Source organism: Schistocerca gregaria, chromosome 1, assembly GCF_023897955.1.
Source record: "Schistocerca gregaria isolate iqSchGreg1 chromosome 1, iqSchGreg1.2, whole genome shotgun sequence".
Taxonomy (NCBI): Eukaryota; Metazoa; Arthropoda; class Insecta; order Orthoptera; family Acrididae; genus Schistocerca; species Schistocerca gregaria.
In genome coordinates, this window is record NC_064920.1 from 579,987,060 (window position 1) to 580,012,567 (window position 25,508).

At 39.6% G+C, this 25,508-nt stretch overlaps 1 protein-coding gene across 1 annotated transcript in view; it reads right to left on the bottom strand.

The window, feature by feature from the left end:
- The window catches only part of LOC126362488 (DNA repair protein RAD51 homolog 4-like), a 129,979-nt gene that overhangs the window by 94,371 nt on the left and 10,100 nt on the right, over window positions 1-25,508 (bottom strand). The window contains exon 3 of the mRNA XM_050007889.1: window positions 10,942-11,001. Coding sequence (XP_049863846.1) covers window positions 10,942-11,001 — 60 coding nt within the window. The remainder of the gene's footprint in view (window positions 1-10,941; window positions 11,002-25,508) is intronic.

Here is a 25,508-nt window from a genome sequence, read left to right on the forward strand (position 1 = left end):
AGCTTCTGAAGAAACGTTGACCTCTTCTGAGTATAGTTTAGCACAGTCCTGCACCCTTCTATCTAGCTGCTGGTTTTTATTGTTGATTGGGTCTCCATTTAGATCTTTTATTGCAGCGAACTTCCTGCTTGTTGGTCCAATGGCCTTTTTGATGCCTTGATACATGCCACTATAATCTCCTTTGTCTCAGCAGATCTGAATAGTTTTACAAAGGTTGGTCCAATATCTATTTGCGCAATGGCGAGAAACTCATTGCAGATCTGCTTTGCAGGCCTTGTATTCAGCTATTGCTCGTTGGTCTTTAGGATTATTCATAACCTGTATATGAGCATTACGTTTCTTGCCTATATATGAATGCAACTCACTTTCACCTTCAGTAAACCAGTCACTTTGAGTCCTACCCTGCTTCCCAAATGTTCCGATAGCTGTTTGCATAATATTTTCTTTATATTGAAAACAAAGATTCCAAGACTTACCAAGCGGGAAAGCGCCAGTAGACAGGCACAATAAAATAACACACAAACATACACACACAAAATTTCGAGCTTTCGCAACCGGCGGCTGCTTTGTTAGGAAAGAGGGAAGGAAAAGGAAAGATGAAAAGATGTGGGTTTTAAGGGAGAGGGTAAGGAGTCATTCCAATCCCGGGAGCGGAAAGACTTACCTTAGGGGGAAAAAAGGATAGGTATATACTCGCGCCCCCCCCCCCCCCCCCCACACAAACACACATCCATCCATACATACACATATTTTCTTTAGCTAGACGTCACATATTTTCGGCACTATGTGCAGTTATAAATTGCTCAGGATTCAGTTTCATCTCAATTTCTTCACTGACCTTTTTGTATAGCGCATCATCTTGAATGACTTTGATGTTGATCTTCACTCTTCGACAAACGCTCTCAGCTGAGTGAATCTTCTTTGGTGTGACCCGTGATTTGGTCATAACTAAAGAGTGATCAGTATCACAGTCAGCACTGTGATTTATGCAGGAATTAAGGGCATGGCATAGGTCACTTCTTCTGGTTACGATGAAGTTGAGCTGATGCCAATGGCCTGAACGTGTGTGTTTCCATGTTACTTTGTGCACACCTCTGTTCTGGAAGTAAGTGTTAGTGATGCAGAGAGAAAGAGAGGAGCAAAGTTCCAGCAGTCGCTGGCCGTTTTCATTCATATTTCCAATGCCATATGGGCCAATGCAGTTGGTCCAGTTGTTCTGTTTATTCCCAACCTTGGCATTAAAGTCTCCCAGTAACACAAGTTTATCTGATCCACAAACATTCTCCAGGCATTTCCGCACGTCTTCATAGAACATGTTTTTGACTTCACGTGGCGCTTTCATAGTGGGAGCATATGTAGAGATTAATGTGACAGGGCCTGATGTTGTCTTTAATCGCTCAGACATAGATTTTGGTTGTTCACAGCAGCTGAGAAGACTGTTTTGCACTGCAAAGCCAACTCCGTGTTCGCATCTTTCTCCAATTTCTCTCCCTTTCCAGAAAAAGGTGTAATTCTCTTCATGCAGACTGCCTTTCCCAGAGAGACGAGTTTCCTGTAATGCAGCCACATCAACGCGAAGACGCAAGAGTTCTCTGTCAATTATGGCTGTTTTTCTGAGTATAAGGGCAGCATCTGTAGGAGTGTCATATCCGAGTAACATAGTTGTGACATTCCAGGTGGCAAATTGTGTTATTGAATAGTTGGTTTTGCTCATATGAGCTACTTCATTGTTGTTTTTTCCAGGTGCCACAGTAACCCACCTTGTATCAAGCACTGTGAGATGCTTGCTGCTCCATACGCCCATAGAAGCCCAAGGTGGGGGACGGACTGGTACCTTACTGGCTGGGGTTGGGTGGTAACCAGTCAGTCAGCCGCAATGGGCTATCCCACCGACGAGAGTCACCCCTGGCACCCGCACTCACGTCCCTCAGCGCAAGGCTCAAAACCGGTAACTGTGACTTCCCATGTTGTTATCCGTACCTTTGCAGTTGCAGGCGTAGTGTCCTCTCCACAGGCACTGCATCGCCTGGGTCGGATTTAAAAGCCACGAATTTGCCCAGCGTTCATAGCTTTCTCTTGACCCAAACAACTGTTTCCACAGGAGTGATGGGTCACTACGTGTGGAGTTGAGTGGGTTGCAGGAGTTGCCGACTTGTTCAGGTTGAACCCTACTGTCGCCTACGGTACTTTGGATCTGTTGCCCCATCCGCCAAGCATATGCACCGTACCAGAGATCTCCTCCTCCACCGCAGCTACCGTTGGGGACTTCACCCACAATCTTGGGCTAGGGTCCTGCATCAAACCCCGCAGAGCTGGGGTGAGAGAGATGGGAAACTGAAAGACACCCTCAGGCCTCGAAACCTAATACCAGTTGTAGTCGGTAAACACTACATATGCTGACCCAAAAAGTTCAGTGTTTGACTTCTTACAGATCTTTTTCTTCTTGTTCTTCTTTTACTTTGTGTTAATTCTGTCTATGTGTTAATTCTGACTAATATGGAGTCACATAGTCAAGTGTTGGCCAATATGTTTCTTTAATTTTGTGTCCAGATGTCCTCCCTATTGCCACAGTCATCAGTTGCCTCAGGAAAGGAAGATGTGTGTCACTTGCCTGTGAATTGAGTAGACTTTGTTCTGTGTCAGTTCATAGTTCAACAGTTCATGTTTTATATAAGGAACAGTCAAATGAGAATGAAACAGATAGAAAAAAGGAAGTAAACTGTTTATTATTTCAAAATTAATAGAGACGATTGTTAATACATTTACACCACTGTGAGACAAGACAGTCACTGCTTTCACGGAAAAATGTCTGCTGTTGCCTCTGGAACCATTGTACCCAGTTGTGTACCACTTTGTGCAAAGTAAATCAAATGTCTTTCTTCAGGGTGCCAAAAATATGGAAATAGCATGGGGAGTGATCGGTACTGTATTGAGGGCATGTATGGGCTTCCCAACAAAACTTCTGCAGTGTACTCAAAATGACCTTGGCACATGAGGACCTGCCCATATGTTTAGAGTACACTGCATAAATTTTTCCTCTATATAGTCCCAACCTCTCCCCATGTAATTTCTATATTTCTGGAGCCCTGAAGAAAGACATTTTTGGCTGTTGATTTGATGTAGAAAAAAGAGGAAGTGGGATAAATGCATTAACAGTTATGGTGATTATTTTAGAAATAAACAATTTTCCTACTTTTTTCCATCTGTCTCACCTTTATTTGACTGCTCCTTATACTTTCTGAGGTGGAAATTGGGGACTAGACCAGAATTTGCCTAAACAGGCGAAGGAAGTCACCTAGAAACAACAATCAGGCTCGCGGGTGCACCATACGTGGTCATGAATCTGCCACATTGATTCCATCCTGGTCTGGCTCACCTCCCGTCTCACAAACTAGAATTCTGTGCCATACACTTTATAAGTACATTGGTTTGCTACTATCCTTGACCGATATCAATGATTTATCAAAGACACTGAAAGACTATTCAAAAAATGTCTCATGTGCCATTGACACAAGTATACAGATTGAGGACCCAAAACCATCCATACTAAATGCAGCAAGAAGAATAATTTAACAGCCTTACAGTGAGTTCACAGCAAGTAGTTTTGCTCATAACCTAAGAAAAATTTGTATTACTTAATGTCAAACAAATAAAAATGATTTACAGGTACATGATGTAGATGTCAATAGGCACACACAAAATGGAGGAGGAGGAGATTGATGTTTAACATCCCATCAACCACTAGGTAATTAGAAACGGAGCACAAGCTCAGATTAGGGAGAGATGCGATGAATCTGCTCCAGTCTGGAATCCCTGAACCATTACACCAACAACCTGAAAACAGCTTTTGCATCCCGCAACTACCCTCCCGACCTGGTACAGAAGCAAATAACCAGAGCCACTTCCTCATCCCCTCAAACCCAGAACCTCCCACAGAAGAACCCCAAAAGTGCCCCACTTGTGACAGGATACTTTCCAGGACTGGATCAGACTCTGAATGTGGCTTTCCAGTAGGGATACGACTTCCTCAAATCCTGCCCTGAAATGAGATCCAACCTTCATGAAATCCTCCCCACTCCACCAAGAGTGTCTTTCCGCCGTCCACCTAAACTTCGTAACCTCTTAGTTCATCCCTATGAAATCCCCAAACCACCTTTCCTACCCTCTCGCTCCCACCCCTGTAACCGCCCCCAGTGTAAAACCTGTCCCATGCACCCTCCCACCACCACCTACTCCAGTCCTGTAACCCAGAAGATGTACACAATCAAAGGCAGAGCCACATGTGAAAGCACCCATGTGATTTACCAACTGACCTGCCTACACTGTGAAGCTTTCTATGTGGGAATGACCAGCAACAAACTGTCCATTTCTCATGAATGGACACAGGCAGACAGTTTTTGTTGGTAATGAGGATCACCCTGTGGCTAAACGTGCCTTGGTGCACGGCCAGCACATCTTGGCACAGTGTTACACCGTCCGGGTTATCTGGATACTTCCCACTAACACCAATCTGTCAGAACTCCGGAGATGGGAACTTGCCCTTCAGTATATCCTCTCTTCTTGTTATCCGCCAGGCCTCAACCTCCTCTAATTTCAAGTTGCCACCACTCATACCTCACCTGTCTTTCAACAACATCTTTGCCTCTGTACTTCCGCCTCGACTGACATCTCTGCCCAAACTCTTTGCCTTTACCAATGTCTGCTTGTGTCTGCGTATGTGCAGGTGTGTGTGTGTGTGTGTGTGTGTGTGTGTGTGTGTGTGTGTGTGTGTGCGCGCGCGCGCGTGTGCTTGCGCGCGCGTGTGCTTGCGCGCGAGTGTATACCTGTCCTGGGATAAACTCTATTACATGACTGATTAAGTGTCCTCATATAATGATTCCAACTACGTCCCTGTGACTTCTGTTTTAATTTGCCTACTTCCACAGCATTCTTCAGTACGAAATTATAATCTAGGGAAACACGCTGTATAAGTTGGAGAGATTCTTGATTCAGAAAAGACCTGTAAGAGCAATGAAATATACTCAACAAACAGATTCTATAAGGTCACTCTTTGGAATGTCTTCACCTCCCATTCCATATTTATATACCAAAGGCTTGCAAATATATGAGGAAGAATGTAAAAGACACAAATAAAAACTTGAACACACACAAAAATAATACAAGGCTGAAGTAGAAATTCCAAATGTATTCAAAAAAACCTTCAGTTTTTCAAGCTTCCATTACAAATTGAGCTATATACAAATTTATGATAGTTTATAATGAACTGAGTAAGTCAACTCATAACATACACCTATTAATCATCAGAAATGGGCACAGAACAGATTTCAAAAATTGGTATCATAAGCACTTATATAAAGTTACAGCTAATGTGATGGAGAAGTTTTCAAAAATCATTTAAGTTTTTTCCAAGAATGAACTGTTACATTTACATAACAGGGCTACTGATCAATGACATCACACTTATATTATCTGTTCGACTTTCAAAACATCTTCCACTGATTATTGCTCAGGTGAACATGGAGAGCACTGTTAAAAGCTCTAGGTTTTTAAATACTCGATGATGTGATTCTATTGGATGCAGAGAACACAAGTTTGTGATGACTTTTTCTGGGGGTTCTATACATACAACATATATTTCTTAAGCTCCCTAAAAGAACAAGGCCATACTTTATTACCAATACCACATATCTGTGGTAATTAATAATATTTGCATTACAAATGCAAAGCTATATAATTTATTTGCTAACAATGTAGAGAAAGACAGATCCCTACTTACCGCAAAGACGATGTGAAGTTGCAGACAGGCATAATTAAAAGACACTTACATATAGGTTTCAGCCAAAGTCTTCGTCAGTAAAAGAGGGACACACACCGTTCACACAAACAAGCAAGGACAAATTGTGTATGTGAATGGTGTGTGTATCTCTCTCTTTTACTGATGGGCTGTGGCCAAAAGCTGTATGTGTCTTTTAATTGTGTCTGTCTGCAACTTGACGTGTCTTGTTTGCAGTAAGTAGCAATCTGTCTTTTGCTACATTGTTGATATTCCTACCTGGAGTCTCCAATGTTTAATTTCCTTGTTTCACAAGCAAGATTGAAAACCTTGCTAGTCATATTGCAATTTAAATTATTACCTTATTTAATCCTAGGAATTTGACATTCTACTTGCACTATGTCCTCCTTTTTATGGTTGGTTTTAAGTTCTTGACATTTTGATTCTTGAATCTGAAATTGTGCAGTATGGTAGTTTTGAGTTGTTTGGAGTCAGCTAGGGTGAGTTGGGATACCCACAGAAATGATCAAAACAGCGTGTGGCATAATAGCAACTCCCCTGAGTAAAATATTCAATGAGTCTTTTGAGCAGGGATTTTTTCCTGATGTTTTGAAGTATGCCGAAGTCAGATATCTGGTTCCAGAAAGGGTCGAGGGAAGATGTGGGAAACTATCAGCCTATTTCTATTCTTCCAGTCATGTTAGAGAAAGTAGCTGGAAACCAGATCAAAAACTTTATTGTAAAAAATGATATTATTATAAGTAACCAATTTGGATTTCAACCTAGAAAAAACACTCTGGGTGCAGTGAATAACTTTATTGGAAAGATAGGCCAATCATTGGTTCAGAGGAGTAAAGTTGTAGGTATCTTCTGTGATCTCACAAAAGCATCTGACTTTGTGACCCGTGACTTGCTTACCTACAAATTAGACAAATATGGGATTAAGGACAATGCTCTAAATTGGCTAACATCATACCTACACTTCCCCATCAGTTCTGTTTGCAGACGATACTTCTGTTTTAACTGAAGATGATGATGATGCAGAAAAAATTTCGACACCCACTGTAAGCACACTACCTTAAAAAACTGGTTCCAGGTAAATGGGTTGAAACTGAACATTGTAAAAACCCATATGGTACATTTCAAAACCAAACACTCAAAATTTGTGGAACTTAAATTACAACATAACAATCAACCTATGAAAGAAGTTGACACGGTCAAATTCCTGGGATTAAATGTGGACAAAAACTGAAGTTGGAATACACATGCTGACTTCCTATCAAATAAAATAAGCAGTTTTGCATTTGCAGTGCAAATAATAGCAAATTTCACTGACTTGAGTACACGAAAACTGCTTATTGTAGTTATTTTGAATCTGTAACTAGCTGTGGTATAATTTTCTGGGGAAGTTCAAGTAGTGTATCTTGTATACTAAAACTGGAAAAAAAATTGCGCGATACATTTGTACTGCACAGCAAACAGAGTCTTGTTGCCCATTATTTTGGAAACTACAAAGCCTAAATGTTCCCTCCCTATACATTTATAAAAATTTATGATCTTTCTACACAGTAGACAAAAATTATTTGAGGTGAATCATTTTAACCATATAAATAACACAAGAAATAAAAATATATTAAAAACAAAGATTCCAAGACTTACCAAGCGGGAAAGCGCCGGCAGACAGGCACATGAACAAAACACACAAACACACACACAGAATTACGAGCTTTCGCAACTGGCAGTTGCTTCGTCAGGAAGGAAGGAAGGAGAGGGAAAAATGAAAGGATGTGGGTTTTAAGGGAGAGGGTAAGGAGTCATTCCAATCCCGGGAGCGGAAAGACTTCCCTTAGGGGAAAAAAATGACAGATGTACACTCGCACACACACACACACACACACATATCCATCCGCACATGAACAATTTTATGCTACCCACACACCAGTTGAAATTATATGCACAGAGTCCATACTATATGGGGATGACAATATATAACTAATTAATGGGCAAAAACATATTTAATATGAAACCAGAAATTTTAAAAATGAGGCTACAGCAGATTCTGTGGGAGAAATGCAACTATTCAATAGAAGAATTCATAGAGGATGAAATGATAATTTGAGGTATATATATAAAAAAAGTGTATTGTTGTTATGATGCTGTTTGTTAACCCCAACTGTTCAAATTTTACCACAATTTGATGCGTCTCTGTACCTGTATAAAATGGTTTAGATTATGTACGTTGTGAGACAAATAAAACACAATTCACAAAAAAAATCTGTTTCACTGAAACTATGTTACTAATCCATCGTGTAGATTAATGATGCAGTCAGGAATTTTTTTCTGCTTCATAATTTTCAATTGAAGCAAATGTGTAATCTGCAAACAGAACTGACGGCGAGCTAAAATTGATGGGCAAATCGCTGACAAAGAACAGGAAGAGAAAAGGTCGCAAGAGTCTTCAAGGACACCTTGTATTACTTTTCTCCATTTTGTAGTATAATTTGCTGCATTTTAGAAATTACACTTTATCATCTATTAAATAGGTATGAAATAAGCCACTGTAGCACACTTGTTTATTTGCTAGTTAAAATTATCATTTTCTGTTGCAAAAACAAACTTATGTTAAATACACTGTTTTACAGAGAGACTTTACAACTTGAAATATAAATGCCTACATTGCTATAGTGTGTGAAGATCAGAAATTATCGTTTTTGTGTTGCAAAAACAAACTTATCACATATACGCTGTTTTACAAAAGGAGATCACAAACTGAAATCTTCTACTGAATAACAGCTTTCCTCTATTAATAAATGCTTGAATTTAGTTTTTAAGGTGCGTAAATTAGCTGTCTTGGAGGTCAGATGGAAGTCTGTTACAAAATATGGTTCCTACTGTATGTGAACTATGGTCTGCAGATTAGCAAGGTGTGATTTACACAGTCAAAGACCTTTGTGAGTTCACGTAACATTCCTGTCACTTAATAATTCTCGTCTAGTGAGATGCTACTCTTGTTAACAAATTTACTTATAATGTCTGTAGAATTTTTCTTCCTGGAGCCTAAGTTGGTTCTGGTTACATTAAAATTTGGGTTCTGGTTAGCATCTGCTATATTCAAAGCAGCAGAGAGAGAGGATGATAATTACTCATATATTACCTTATCCCTTTCTTATAGAGTAGTTTCATTTCATTGGCATATTTTAATAAATTTGCACACTAACTTTGCTAAAAAGACTTATTCAGTAATACAGCTACTGGGTGACACTTTTATACATTTATATAACTATCTTTGTGAGTATTCCAATCTAATCTGAAATTTTTTTTCAGTGAAAATAAGTTATTTTCAATGTCTATCGTAAAAAAATTCTGAATTTTGTGAGATGGCAGCTATTTTTTCATTTCCTCTGTTTAAAAAAATCCCTAAGGAACTTTTTAACTCACTGCTTCTATTTCAAATTGCAAAATTTTTAGATCATGTGAAACTTGAGATACTAAACTGTAAAAAGAGGCAAAAATTAATTTATTTTAGTTTTTACAATATTATATTTAAAATGTGTGTGTGTGTGTGTGTGTGTGTGTGTGTGTGTGTGTGTGAGGGGGGGTGGGGTGGGGTGGGGGTGTTAGAGGAATGGGCCGCACGTGCATGCGCACGCACACGCAATACTTTATCACACAATATGTAAAGATTCAGTTGAATAAAAAAATAAAGTAAATACCATACAGCAAAATATTACTCAAAAGATAACTTTCTCCAGGGTCATGTCAGCATGTTTCTGTAACCCAATTATCCACAGTATATACATGAACACTTCCATGCCCTGCAATGGATCTGCCTGCATGCATGCCACAAACTTTGTATTATATTTCAAATGTCCTGTATGTAACAAAATGTTTAGTCTGCTCCCAATTACCAATATCTTCATTAAGTGCTCCAGGAGTGCCACACATGTTGAGCTCTCATTGAAAGTTGAACTCATAAGGCTCCTCATACTTTTAAAACTGTAAGTGTGTTCTTATTTGGAGTATGGGTAGATGAATTATTGTTTTACGACATCATGAAAGATTCTGGACTGCTCGCTTTCCTTATGCAGTGACAATTTTAACCAAAATAATTTAATTCAGTGGCAATGAAACAGCAGTTTTCTACAGTTCTATTCTTGTACTCGACCAGACCATACCATGCACAAGTTACAGCAAAAGGATTAAGACTGTTGCTGCATATTGTACTAGTTAAATTCAGTTACAGGGAGAAGCCTAAAAAGCAGTATGTCTGCACACACCTGAATTTGTTCTTCCCAAGGATAACATTTCTCTGTCTTTTGCATGTGACAGGACAGGAGTTTCATCACTTTTACCTTTTGGTGGAATGATAGTTAATAGTAAATTGCGAAAGTTACCACTGACTTGACTGAATTTGTGAAACTAGTTCCAATATAAGGACACAGACCAAGGTCAAAAATAGTTATGAAATAATATGTCACAACATACAGTTCCTTTGTAATGGGAATGGTCTTGTATATTTTTGTTAACGTAAATGTGTCACTACAGTGGAGTGATGATGTCATACTTTGACTGATATCTTCTGAACACACACTGGTTGTGGCTAAGTACTTTCCTGTATTCTAGAATTGATGGGACAGGAGCCAATTTGGACTTGCATTACAAAAGAAAAACAAACAAAAACTCAAAAGAGCATTATCTGCCAAGGAACAAAAGCATATAATAAATTACACAAGCAGATGAAAAATAATACTAAAAGAAATCTATTTAAAAAGGCAGCTACATAAGAAATGCACACTTTGCAATTTAAGATTACTGAGAGGATTCAGAGTAGGGGTAATAACAAACTGGGACAAATACAACATCCTGTCATAGTACAATAATAATCACAATGTAATGCTTTCACAAGCAAATGTGCCAAGATCCACAGTGCACGATGGTAATGTCTTATAATTCTCTTGAGATCAACATCTCCCTCATTGGGGGGATGCTGACTCAGTTTTCCAGACACACTGAAGGAAGAGCAAGGAAACCTGCATGTTTGTGGTTGTGGAGTCACCAGTGGGTGGCCACAGTGTGTGCAGTGGTACAAATGATGTACATTTCGCATGCGCAAGATTCGGAATAAATACCGCGACTGCACCTGTGCTCTTCAGTAGGTGTGTACTCACATCAAGATGGCCGGACGTCTCTGGGCCGAAATATCTTGGCAGAATGTCGACGGGATCTGGCTGCACACCCAGAAATTATTAGAAGTGGTAAACATGTTTCTGTTATAAGATATTTGGGGCAAACTGCATATGTTCCCAAGAGATAACTGTAGATACTGTAGATAATAACCAAATGAGACAGTTGCAGTTGTTACGACACTGATTTCAGATTTTGAAAGGTGGGTTTTCCTGTGTCCAAGAATCCTTATTGAGATTTTCTTAAGGCTTTTCTAAATCATTTACGACAAAGGCCAGGATGGTTCCTTCAGCAAGGCCATGGCTGACCATCTGGCCTAACCACTAGCAAACCATGACAAGTCATAATGACTGTGATGATGATGATGATGATGATGATGACGACATAGACTAGTGTGTTAAGGGATTACACTGCCTGACCATCATTTCCTCCAGTCACAAAGTGCTTTCATAGCAATAATGGTGTGGAAAGTTAAACATCTGTGACTTTCCACCTATCTGACAGCCAAGTTAATGAATGAATTGAAACAGGCAGTGTTGGAGAACTTGAGCATATAGGGTGTTACTCTAGGAATTATTATTGTAGGCTTGGAGAAGGTGATTTAGTTGGGGGAGGGGGGGGGGTTATTTTGGGTGTCAAAGGTGCTGGTGGCAATATATTGCTAACCCATGGAATCATAGTCAGTAACAATATCAAGAGTTAAGGATTTCAGGGTAAGGACAACAATGTGGAGATCCTCCTGGGCTGAGACTGTACGGAGAGGCACAATCCTAACGCCATCTGTGATGTACCACAGCACAGGTCATTAAATATTATGATAAAAACCACTTTCAGACATGGGGGAGTGTTCAAATTCAGTGCCTTACTCAGATTCGCCAAGAATGTGCATCTACAAGAATGTACCACTATCAGGTTGGCATCACATTTACACTGATGTGGGTAGTCACATAACAACATAAAAAGGTACTTGATGTGGCGAAAGTATAATCTGCATATTGTCACTGACATTTCCAACCAAGTTGTATGGAAGTCTTCACAGTGAAATTAATCATGCTCCACTGAAGTATGGGAGTTACTTATCAGTGAGGTTTTTCCTTCCCCTGTTTCCCTTCTATAAATTACAAAATCCGCTGAAAAGAAAAAAATGAAGACTTGATGGGTCAAGCAGGTAGATTTCATTATACATCACAGTATTGTTCTCCTCTTACATCACAGATGTCTTAATGTCTGCTTGATTTGACTTTTATTTTCCAGACATTTTGTTTTCATTTATGTTCGATTATTCTCTTCCTGATTTGATGGGGGCCAACTTAGGATGCACTGCACTGTTTCTCAAGTATTTCCCTTCGAGTGATGTTCCCATTTCATGTTTCATGGAGATGTGACGTGAGCAATGGGCTCATTTGCAGGTCTAACTCTACAATTACATTTGCACAGGCACCTGTGTAAAACAGTCTACATCTACATCTACATCTACATCTACATCCGTACTCCGCAAGCCACCTGACGGTGTGTGGCGGAGGGTACCCTGAGTACCTCTATCGGTTCTCCCTTCTATTCCATTCTCGTATTGTACGTGGAAAGAAGGACTGTCGGTATGCTTCTGTGTGGGCTCTAATCTCTCTGATTTTATCCTCATGGTCTCTTCGCGAGATATACGTAGGAGGGAGCAATATACTGCTTGACTCTTCGGTGAAGGTATGTTCTCGAAACTTCAACAAAAGCCCGTACCGAGCTTTTCATTTCATTTACCAACACTACTACAGGCCTTATGAGGCATAACCATTAACCAGTTGTGTATAGGAATAAAGGAGAACAGCCAAACTGCTACCACAGCAAAACTGACCAAAAAATGGCAGAACAGGCCACTGACCACAACAGCTTAACTTCACGCCAGATGTAACCCCCCTCCCCAACCTCTCCTCTTACTTTCTCTCATACTATCTTCTCTGAACTAGATAGCTTGGAATCGCACTTTCTTCGATCCTGCAATTCTTCTGACCTCTATCTCCATAAACTATTGCCCTGCGCCAACCTTCACCCTTTCCTCATGCATCCCACTACACTACACTACTCTCCTTCCATGCTGTTCACTTTACAGTCTCCTCCTTTCTCTGTCCTATAGCCCTCTCCCCACCTCTCAACCCACTCCTCTACTTAACAGTGTGTCACAAGCAACCTGCTTGCATTGTGACAGTCTCACCGGTGCTACATTCCTACCCTGTTCCTTTGGTGTCTTTCCCTACCACTTGTAAGCCTCCTATGCCTTCACCCCCTTCCTTCTCCTCCTCCTCTCACCCACTCCCCGTGCACGTGTGTGTGTGTGTGTGTGTGTGTGTGTGTGTGTGTGTGTGTGTGTGTGTGTGTGTGTGTGTGTTTTTTTCACATATACAGTGAGTCGTCCTTTGATTATTTGAGACCATAGTTAATTTGGCGCAGTACTAGTGATCTTTTAATGAAGATAACATTACTACACCCATACCAAAACTAATCCTGGAAGGTAGAGGAAAACTGTTACTTGCACATATTCTGGAAAAGTATTTTTTTCTGTTAACAACAAGATCTTTTGAGAAACAGAATTAGCTCTATTACGAATATAATAATAATGGGTGGCTTTGCTCATGAGCTTCCTGAAGGAACCAGTGCAACAAAATCTTGCCTTGATAGTCAGCTGAGGAGGGAGAAGTATGTCTCACAATTACCGTATAATAATAAGCATTATAGTTAAAACACAATGTCCAAATATGCTTTCACAGAGTACTCAACATGCGTAAAATACATAAAATTTCCTTTTTTGCACCTAAATACATTTATAGTGCTGATTGGTTGTTTTGGGAGAGGGGATCAAACAGCAAGGTTATCAGCCTAGAGTGCTGATATACTATACCTATTTACTAGTAGGCCTAAACAAATAAATCAATAATAAATGAAAAAGCATCAGTTTGCTTTTGTTCTGCAATATTACTATTATTGTGTTAATCAGTTTTCGGCTTAGAAGGCCATCTTCAGACATGTCTGAAGATGGCCTTGTATACCGAAAACCGGTTAACACAATAAAATATTGTAGAACAAAAGCAAGCTGGTACTTTTCATTTATTATAATGTTGATCTACCAAGAACCGATGGTAGGTTTTGTTAAAATAAATCAAATTGTGATTGAAACCAATTAACAAGACAGCAAGTAATACATTATGTACGAAAGTCATGAGAATTCCCTCAACATGCCAGACGATCACATTGCTTATTTATTTGATTATTCATTAAATTTCACTCACAAAACACATTATACAGAGAAAACATCTTTAAAGAAAGACAAAGATGACATAAAAGCACAACAACAACAGAAATATTAATCATTTACTTTTCTTATCAGTCTTGGATTGTGATAACAACTGACAACAATGACACTTTTTCCACTTGCTTCTTTATTACATTTCACTAATTACACTCTTTCTAAACAGCAAATATCTTTGCAGAAAGACAAAGATGACATTAGAGCACAACAACAATTATATTACTCATTTGTCTCATTGACACTTTCGGACTGTGGTACATATCAGAAATTTTACGACAGTCAGAGCAAAAAGTTCAATGTGGATTAGCTTTCACCAGATTTTGCAACAATATTTTGTCAGTCTTCTCTTTACTGTGCAGAACTATGCCTTTTCCTCTTGTTCCTAGTTCCTTTTTCTTTGTTTGTGTGTTTGTCTTCTGCTGCTTCTTCACATGTTCACCTACAATGTTCTATCTTCAGTTGAAGATCTCTGGGAATTCCTGAGATATCCAAGTTTCTTCGAACTAAGTGAGGCAAAACTAATGCATGAGGTAGCTGTTTCAGGAATTATTTTCTTCTGATAAACTCATTGTTGCCACACCGTACAAGGCAATCAACTTGTACATATTGTTGACTTCATCTTTAGTGCTATTAAACATTGTTACAATGGATGGCTTTTGTTTATCTCCAGTGTCAGCATATACTGAATTATCTTCATGCTAATATGATGCCAGGATTATACACTTCCCCTTTTCAGAAACACAGAAAACTAGAGTACAGCCTTTTTTGGAGCCAAAAAGGAAACTTTAGACAGCCCTTCCTCCACTGGTAACAAACTACAGGACAAACTGATGCTTGTTTTTCTGCATTGTTTAAACAAAAGACAGCAATTTGCTTCCTAATTCTCCTATCAAGCCAATACTGGTAAACAATTTGTCTGTTGTCTCATTCTGACCTAACTGATAAACAGTTTCACATACTCAAAGAATATCATCCAAATTTTTATTGCTTCCATGGTATAATAATCTTTCTGGTTTCCATATGATACAGGTAAAATACGTTGGAGTCCACAACAAGAGCACATGCCTTAATTCCATATTTGTTGGCAAAAACTGCACCTTCCACAGAATCCTTCCAGTTTCTCATCTACTGCAACATTTTGTCTGAGGTTATATGATTTCTGGCAGTTCTGTTCACACACAGAAAATATTTCCTGAATAGCTTTTATCTTCTTTAATAGTTTCCTTTCATCACGATTCACCTGATTATTAAATTTAAGGCACCACATAACGAACCTGAAACACTTTATGTTCATTAAGGTGCAAAATTTTTCAATCCTGTCCCCATCAGCCCAGCACCCCCCCCCCCCCTTCCTCCCCCGATCCTCAATAACATCTTCCAGTTTTACATCTTGGCAGTGGTGTATACAGAAAAACCTCAAGGAGGGGGCACTAAAGGTATCTTGAGCTACCTTTTCTCTTACCGTAATAAAAAATAATCAAGTCACATGCAAAGTTTAAGAAAGTTTTATTTAAACTGATTATACATATATACAAGACAATGCCATCTTATGATATAAAAAAGTTACAATTGTGGTTCTCTTCCTTAAATGACAAATTCTATGTGGCTATTCTTACTGGCAAATTGGTTAATTACATTGTCAATAAGACAATCAATGTCAGGATGTGTGTTCAACAAAGCTAAGCCATTAAGGCGATCCTCCTCCATTGTCAACCTCAGCCATGTATTTGTACACCACAATGTTGAAAAACTTCTTTCTACTGTAGTGATAGATGCAGGTAGACAAGCAAATAGTTTGTACAGTGAGTGCAAAGTAGGATAGTCAGCTCTATCACAAACAGACTAAGCTTGCATAACAGAATCATGATGATTAAGGGCATTTATGCTTGTTTGCTTGTATTGAATAATCTCTCCCATTAGTCTCTTTTTACTTACAAAGAGTGATTATTCTTCAAAGAACAGTAGTTCAGTTACGCACTGATTCAATTTATGTGCCAGATCATTACTGTCATGTTTCAGTAGTTGTGAGGGCAAAAGTATGTTGAATTTTAAATGATAAATATTTCCTTCAGCAAGACTTTCACTCATGTCAGTGGTAAAATGGTCCAGTGTTGGAACAAAAAGTTCTTTTGCAATATGTCATAGCATCATCATTATGATTGCAGTTTTCCCTACGTCTTTGTCTGACTGTAAGATGAGGAACACTCTTCTCCATGTCTAACTCTTCCATAACTGCCTTACCTCTTCAACGATATGAGGAAAGTGGCTATCAGCATTAGCTCTCATGCCATCATACACCTTGTGCGTCGAATCTAATTTTGCCTAGCTAGGGTCTTGTAAGATTTTGCTGACCGGATATGTTATGCTCACAATGCCACTCAGTGTAAACAGAGTGGGGATAAACTCGCAATTAGAGACAGCTCAAAAGAGAATATTGGCTTTGGCAGCCATTGTTCTATCCCTCCAACATTGTATTTCTTTAAGAAATCAGCTGCGAATTGAATAACAGCATCATGTTGCATAACCTATCTCATTTGACAATGTGATTTCAGCTAGTGTTTTAGGTGATTCTTCAATTATGTGAACCACTTGCTAGACGCTGTAAAGAACAATACTACTTCTTCAATAGTACCAAGTGAGTTTCTCACACTTGTACTTTGCAACTGTGAGAGACAACGAGGTTGAGCTGATGACTTCGACACGCTGCTACTTCCACGTTGATAGCTTTATTATTATTATTATTATTATTTGTAGCTACAGCTCCTTTCAATTCTGACATGGTATTAACTGAGCAATCATCACAGCCTATACCCGCACAGTTCTCCAGTGAAAGAGAAAGTCTTTCCATTCGCTTTAGAATCATAGTACCTAATACTTGACAAGTAATGCTACGCTCTTCATCTTGACTCTCTTGAGGTTCATCAACGTTTCCACTACAGTCACTGTCTTTATGGATGTCAAAAACCCAAAAATCTTTCGTGTAATTTAACATCACGATATCTTGCAGCTAAACTCGGTTGGGTGATGTGCGCTATGTCCATAGTCTCGTCGAAGATTATGCTGTAATAATGAGAATCTTTGATTTCCTCCAGTATTCTCAATAACATCCCTGTTTCACAGAGGGAAATAAATTTGTTACACATGGTTTTACTTATGTTAGTGGCGGTCACTTTAGTGGTCTCAAGGTGATGTTTTAGTTGCATGTCTCCAGCGTCAAATCTAAATCTCACAAGAGCTATAAAGTTTCCCTCGTTACTTACTATACTTTCACAATCATTTTCGTTTTCTATAGACTCCCAAAATTTCTATGCGCCCACAGAGCAATATTTTGCTTTTCATGATATATGATTATTTTTATTATAGGGACAAGATGGTCTCTCGTTTTCCCTAATGTTTTCCAATCTCTGTCCTGACAACCAATTTATAATCTCAAGTTCACGGCTGTCTTGTGTCACCAAAAATAATTTTGCATCTGTTGATGCTTAATGTGGTACTTGGCTGAGATTAGGTCTCAAGGTCACCATCTTTACCAGTAAGTCTGGCAAACTTAGTTAATGGTTCGGTCATAAGTTTCTTGATGATAATGGATTTCTTTCCTTCAATCATTTTATTACTCACAAAAATTGAACAGTTAATGCAAAGAAGTCCCTTCTTAACTTGTGAGAACACCAGCCATGGATACAGTTCAAAGTGATTATCGTGCACTTGTCTGCGTTCAACCCGTCCCCTCTTGTTGTGCTCAGAAGTAGGAAGGATATAACTTTTTTCAGGTTTTCTTGGAGCTGTGAGAAGCTTGTGTATTATATCATCACTAATATTTCCTGACACTAATATATCCAAATAAGTGCCAATATCTGTGGGATTAAAGGAATCAGTCGATGAACTTTGTTGTGGAAGTTTCGGCAAAGTGCTGGGCTCTGTCTGTATATCTGGTGGTGTTTTTGCAGCTGAATGGTGACCAGATCTTCAGATGTTTCTACTTTTGTTTTTTCTTATTACATAATGATCCATTTTATTATATTGTTATGACATAGGTAAATTAGATGCCAATTATTCTCGAATAAACACTTTATTCACACTGAAAAATGCAACACTAGTACACTTAGCACTAAAACCCACATCATCACACTCCACGTATTTCTAATATCACTAAGCACAACACTGACTGAAGTCCGTGATAATAGCCAATAATTGCAGTTGTTCGCTTTTTATGACTTCCAAGTTATGGCAACAATTTTAGCTTTCAAACTGACTACCTGGCAGCGACTCTGTTTGCCTTATATACATGGCTCGGTTGTTTCGAGGACATTTGCTGCCAGAATGTTCGCTTCCAAACTTTTATGGAATGTGGCCCAATATCTTCTGTGAAGGCGGCAAGCCAGTATGTATCTTATGACATATAACATAAGGGCGAGTTTCCAATGATGACGTAATCTGGCAATTTGTGTGTGGAACTTTACTTGTCGATTCTATTTCTTTCTAGTTTATTAGATAGAGGGCCTATATAGTAACAACGTGTTTTTAGGAATCTTCTCTAAAGTCACTATTGCCGGAGATATACACATCAATCTCGTAACACGAGATAGGTATGGGAAACTATTGTTATGTTATTAGTAAAAATACTGTTATGAGTTACTTATTCATTCTTCAGTCTTAATATTTCTGCTTCTGATTGTAAACTAGCATCCTATAAGGCAAATAGTTCTTATTTATAACATTACATATCGAAGGTTCTCCGTACAAGAAAACAATAGAATATTCTCAACTTTTCTCGAACAAGTGCCAGACAGAATAACGTATCGAGATCAGTAGAATGTTTGCAACTTTTCTCGTATGTATGTGTTAGCTATCTATGTGCCAGAGAGAAATATATAAAATCCAATGACGCGGATGCACGTGCTACATAGGAAAATACAACTATTCGATAACGCAATTCCGTCAAATTGACTGATGAAAGAAATGAACGAATAGCGTGCGACTGACTGGTGGGGGCAGCATGGGTGGCAATGTGAGAGACCCCACAAGGAGAGAGTGCGCAGCCCCCATGTGTGTCCGCCATTGCATCTCGCTCACATTGAAATGAAACTTTGATACTCTCAGAGTACTGATTTGTTTACAAAACTACAAAAGACAAAATGTTGTCATCTATAACACAATTTTAGCATTTGAAATGCATTGTCACTGCTTTTGCCACTCTTATAGGTCCAGTTAACTTTTGAACAATATTGTAGAACTCAAAACAAAAACTAATCTCTATGATGGTGGAACTTTATTCAATTTTGTCTCTTTATTGCTGCCAATATAGTAAAGGTAATTTAACTCAAGTACTTCTTTTATCATCTTCACTGTTTTCTGTCTCTGCTTCTGAACATTCCTGCAGAGCTCAAAATATGTCATCACAGTCTGTGTTCACTTCATCTTCAAAATCCTCCTGAACTTCATTATTATTCTCTTTAAAAAAAATCTTTTGGATTTCTCAAACATGATTTGGGTCAAGGAGGTTACAGGCTTATGTCCTACTGTAGCCTACCATGATCAAATATATCACAACTAAAATCATAAGAGCACACGCAGACAGGCTAGTGGCACTGTCATTATAGTATCATCCAAGTCTGACAGTAACATATCTGAAGTGCAAATATATGATGATCGTCTGATGAATATTCTGTACAACACAGATGGCAGAAAAATCCACTTTTTCAGTGCCTACGCTCCACAAACTAGCCAAGCAATTTCCTTCAAGGACACCTTTTGGAAGATGCTTGATGCAAAGACTGCTGAAGTGTCCCCAGAAGATTACATCATCATTGCTGGTGATCTGAATGGGCGCATACGGTGCAGAAAGGAAGAACATACTGCTCATGGTGGGCATAGATTCGGAGAAAAGAATGATGATGGTCAGCGTATCCTCAATTTCTTGGAAGCTCAAAACCTGAAAATTGTCCAAATCACATCTAATCATGCATTACAGCAGCACTTATGCCATGCAGATCAATTATATCCTCAAGAGATGCCATGATCTCGAAGGTGTGCTTGATGCAAAGGTCACCTCCTATGAAACTGTTGCGACACAATACTGTCCATTGATCTGCAAGCTACAAATCAAGTTGCCACCAAACAAGCATGTAGATTGCACAGGACCTGTAAGAATCAAATGGTGGAAATTCAAGGATAAGAAAGCTGATATCATAGCCCGAATTACTTTGCCACCAGTTACCACAGTTGAAGAAAGCTGGGAGAAACTGAAAGAATCTGCTCACGAAGCTGCACACGCAACTCTTGGGACAACAAAACCAGGACAATGGAGGATTGATAGAGATAAGTGGCTTTGGAATGACACGGCGCAGTACACACGAAGAAACTATTGTATCATGAGTTTCCTGCCGATAAAACACCAGAGTGACAGAATGCATATAGAACAGCCTGAAGAGATGCAAAACAGGTTATAGCAGCAACCAAATCCTCACGTTATGCTTATCTATAAGCAAAACTTGACACACGTGAAGGAGAGCGGGACTTATATTGACTTGCTGAAGCAAGACATCGCACTTGGGAAGACGTTCATCGGTTCCACGAAGTCAATGATGAGACCGGTAATTTGCTGGTTGAGCGGAAGGAGGTCAGAGAAAAATGACGCAGCTACTTCAAGAAGATCTCAACAGAAATGTTCCCTAATTCTCCAATACCCACCAGCCAGGCTGTTGAAGGGCCCGCAAGAGAAACTGCAGTTGAAGAAGTCAAGACTGCTTTGAGGAAAATGAAGTCTGGGAAAGCCACCAGCCCAGATGACATTCCAGCAGAGTTATGGTGTTCCCATCATTGAAAGGCAGCCGAATGGTTAATGGAATTCTTTAACAAGATCATTGATGAGGGATGAACACCAACTGATTGGCAACGGAGCACCACTATGCCTATCTTTAAGAAGGGAAACCCTGCTGAGTGCACCAACTACCGTCCAATTCAACTTCTCTACATCTACATCTACATTTATACTCTGCAAGCCACCAAACAGTGTGTGGCGTAGGGCACTTTACGTGCCATGTCATTACCTCCCTTTCCTGTTCCAGCTGCGTGTGGTTCGCGGGAAAAACGACTGCCAGAAAGCCTTCATGTGCGCTAGAATCTTTCTAATTTTACATTCGTAATCTCCTCGGGAGGTATAAGTAGGGGGAAGCAATATATTCGATACCTCATCCAAAAACGCACCCTCTCAAAACCTGGACAGCAAGCTACACTGCGATGCAGAGCACCACTCTTGCAGAGGCTGCCACTTGAATTTGCTAAACATCTCCGTAATGCTATCACGCTTATCAAATAACCCTGTGACGAAACGTGCCACTCTTATTTGGATCTTCTCTATCTCCTCTGTCAACCCGACCTGGTACGGATCCCACACTGATGAGCAATACTCAAGTATAGGTTGAATGAGTGTTTTGCAGCCACCTCCTTTGTTGATGGACTACATTTTCTAAGGACTGTCTCAATGAATCTCAACCTAGCATCTGCCTTACCAACAATTAATTTTATACGATCATTCCACTTTAAATCGTTCCGTACGCATACTCCCAGTTATTTTACAGAAGTAACTGCTACCAGTGTTTGTTCCACTATCATATAATCATACAATAAAGGATCCTTCTTTCTATGTATTCGCAATACATTGCATTTGTCTATGTTAAGGGTCAGTTGCGACTGCCTTCATCAAGTGCCTATCTGCTGCAGATCTTCCTGCATTTCACTGCAATTTTCTAATGCTGCAACTTCTCTGTATACTACAGCATCGTCCGCAAAAAGCTGCATGGAACTTCCGACATGCCACTCTATGAAAATCTTTGTGCATATTCTGGACCAGAGGATCCATGAGATCATACAGGTTTCCAGAAACCAAGCTGGATTTGTGAAGACTGCAGCACAACTAACACGATTCATGCTCCAAGAGTATTAGTTGAGAAACATCATAAGAAAGCCAAGCCGCTGCATCTAGCATTCCTGGATCTCGAAAAGGCCTTTGATCGGGTGCCATACAGTCTCATTTGGCTAGCACTTCAAAAGCTTATTAACTGGGTGCAGTTACTTTATACACAGCCAAGAAGTTATATCAGTGCAACCTCAGGGCTATCCAAGGACTTCCCCGTCATAATCGGCGTCCATCAAGGTTCTGCATTATCACCACTTCCGTTCATTCTCATAATGGACACCATGACAGCTGATCTGCACCAAGCATTACCATGGGCCCTACTTTATGCTGACGATGTGATGCTGGCAGCAGAAAACAAGCTTGCAGAGCCAAACTAAAAAATGGAGTGACTGGTTGATGCAACACAGTTTGTGCCTTAATTTGAAGAAAACCGAGTACACGACATCAGACAGACATAAAATGGGAACCACCATGACTAATGGTGAAGATCTGACTCGTGTGAGTAAGTTTAAGTACCTTGGTTGACGGCCAACATACCAAAGGGGTCGACACCAGAGCTCAGGCAGCCTAGATGAAGTGGCAAACTACAACCGCAGTCACTTGCGACTGCAGGATGAAAGATAATTTAAAATAAAAAAAATCTATTGCACTGTCATCTTACCAGTCGCCTGGTATGGTTGTGAATTCTGGCTGTCTACAGATGAGACAGAATGTTGCCTAACTGTAATGGAAATGAAGACGTTAAGTTGGACAGCGGGCTTTACTAAGTTAGATCATATTTCCAATGACAGCGTTAGGAAACAGTTTGGTGTTGCAACAATCCAAGACAGGATGTATGGGAATTGTCTCTGATGGTTTGGCCATGTTTTACGGGCCGCCAGTGATGACTATTGCCAAGGCAAGTTACATACTTGAAGTCGTTGGCAGAAGACTGAAAGGACGACCTAAACAATGTTGGGCTGATGTGATTCACAAAGAACTTTAATTGGTTAACATCCACCCAAATGCAGACCGTGGTAGAATGAAATGGAGGCATTAGACCCATGTAGTGGATCCCGGAGGCAAGCGAAACAAACGCTGAAGGAAAAGAAGAAGAAGAAGATTTATTCACTTTTACATGAAACACAACCATAAACAGAATAAGTAATGATGTCATCATGCCATCTTGAGCAATGATTCCATTTATAGTCAGCAATAACTTCACTCACTCATTGTGGTGAAGTAAATCTGTGTTGCTGCCACAGGACTTTCTCCAAAGACAACATTCGATTTTTAATTTCTTACTGACTAGGGAAAACTGGGAAAGCATTTCCATTCAAAATTCAGAAGAATGTTGATAGCACTGATTGTAAAATGTAAATTTTCACACCCAGAAACATCACAATTAATAACATGTTACGAGCTCTTATACTGTGGTCGAATGGATTTCATCTTAAAACCCAACATTTTGTCCCCATACGCAGAACACATTTTCAAGTGTTATCATAGCATTGTTGAATGTCCAATTTGCACATTGGCTCACTACTGACTACACCAAAACTCCACCTCTGTGCAGTGGTGTGACGTCACATTTTAAATACACAAGTGCAACTCGCCGTTGTCAACTACTGTCATCTGCTGTTGCTATCATCCCATGGTTGAAGAAAGGTACATACCTTCTTCAGCACCGGAATCCAAATTTCATTCAATTTCGTCCCGCCCCCTTCTCCTTCCTATTGAAATTTCTGGGGTGTTTTGCAATCTCTATGGCCTCTCTGTATAGCCTTCCATGGCATCTGGTTATGACTGCCAGTACTTGAACCCTATCAAAACGAATTTGGTTGTCTACTGGCTGTAAAGCATGTTCCGCAACAACTGACCTGTCAGTCTCCCCTCTTATGCAATTGACCGTGTGCTCTTCGAGTCTTTTTTGACAGTTCTTTTGATAGTATCCACATACACATCCCGCAAATACACAGAATCCTATAAATTCCAGATTTTTCCAGCACTTGGCGAATATCCTTGGCTGATTTTAGATGATCTTGTATCTTCCATGTGGGTGGGTACAGTACCCCGATGTTCCACTTTTTCAAGATTTCTCCTATGCGATCAGTCAAGTCCTTAACGAATGGCAGGAAAACTTTCAATTTCACTGATGCTCGTGCATTGCTACCTTTTCTTTGCGGTGGTCTTAACACTTTTTTCACCTCAGCAAAAGAAAAACCACTCTTGAGCAATGCATTGGTGAGATGTTTTAATTCCACGTGTAGCAGCTGTGGTTCAGATTTTTCTTGTTCTTTCCATCAATGGTTTTGTGTGTGTGTGTGTGTGTGTGTGTGTGTGTGTGTGTGTGTGTGTGTTTGAGGTTTACGGGCGCTAAACAGCGTGGTCATCAGCGCCCAAACGCATAGAAACAGGGCCTCGGTTCTGTTGTGGGTGGTGGTTCGAATCCTGATGTAGTAATGATCTGTGTGTGTGGGGGGGGGGGGGGGGGGGGTTGGCAAACAGTGTGGCCCAAGCTACCATTTTCTTTCTTGAAAACTAGCATATCAAAAAAAAAATTATCTTCCAACTGCCTACTCCTTGGTAAACTAACAGATTGATCCCATTCAGACGTTTGTGAAAATGATTCTTTTCCTCCCTGCCATGCCGGCACAAAACAAAAATATTATCCACATAATGTAACCAAATATTTGGTTTACTGTTCACAGTTTCCAATGCCTGTTCCTCAAATTTTTCCATAAAGAGGTTCGCAATAATCAGGCTTAAAGGGGTCCCGATAGTGACACCATCCATCTGTTTATAGAACTCTTCATTTCTAATGAAATACATAGTTGTGAGGCAATATTTAAACAGTTCTGCAATATCGGGAGGAACAATCCGATTCAGCTATTGCAACACTTAATTGAGTGGATTCATAATGAATACCGACACCACACTAAAACTAACTAATATGTTCTCCGGCAGTACCATTATGCTACTTAATTTAAAAAAAAATTCTTGATATACGAATCCGTTGGCAATCCATAAGTCTTGGTGCTATTGCAATTGAATTGAACAGACTTTTCTGAATGCTCTGTTCAATAGAGGAATTCTTTACCAACTGTGTAACAGTTCTAAGAACTTTGTCAGTGGTGTCTTTACTTAGTTTCCTATAGGTTTGCAGATTTAATTTATCATTAATCTTCCTATAATAGTTGGTCACATACTTAACAACAGTTGCATTTCCTTGATTGGGGCGAGAATGATAACACTATCATTCTCTTTCAGATATTTCATGGCGTTCCTCTCATCCACAGTTAAATTACTTTTTGGAAGCTTTGTGCAAGACAATACTCTTACAACTCCTATACAAATTT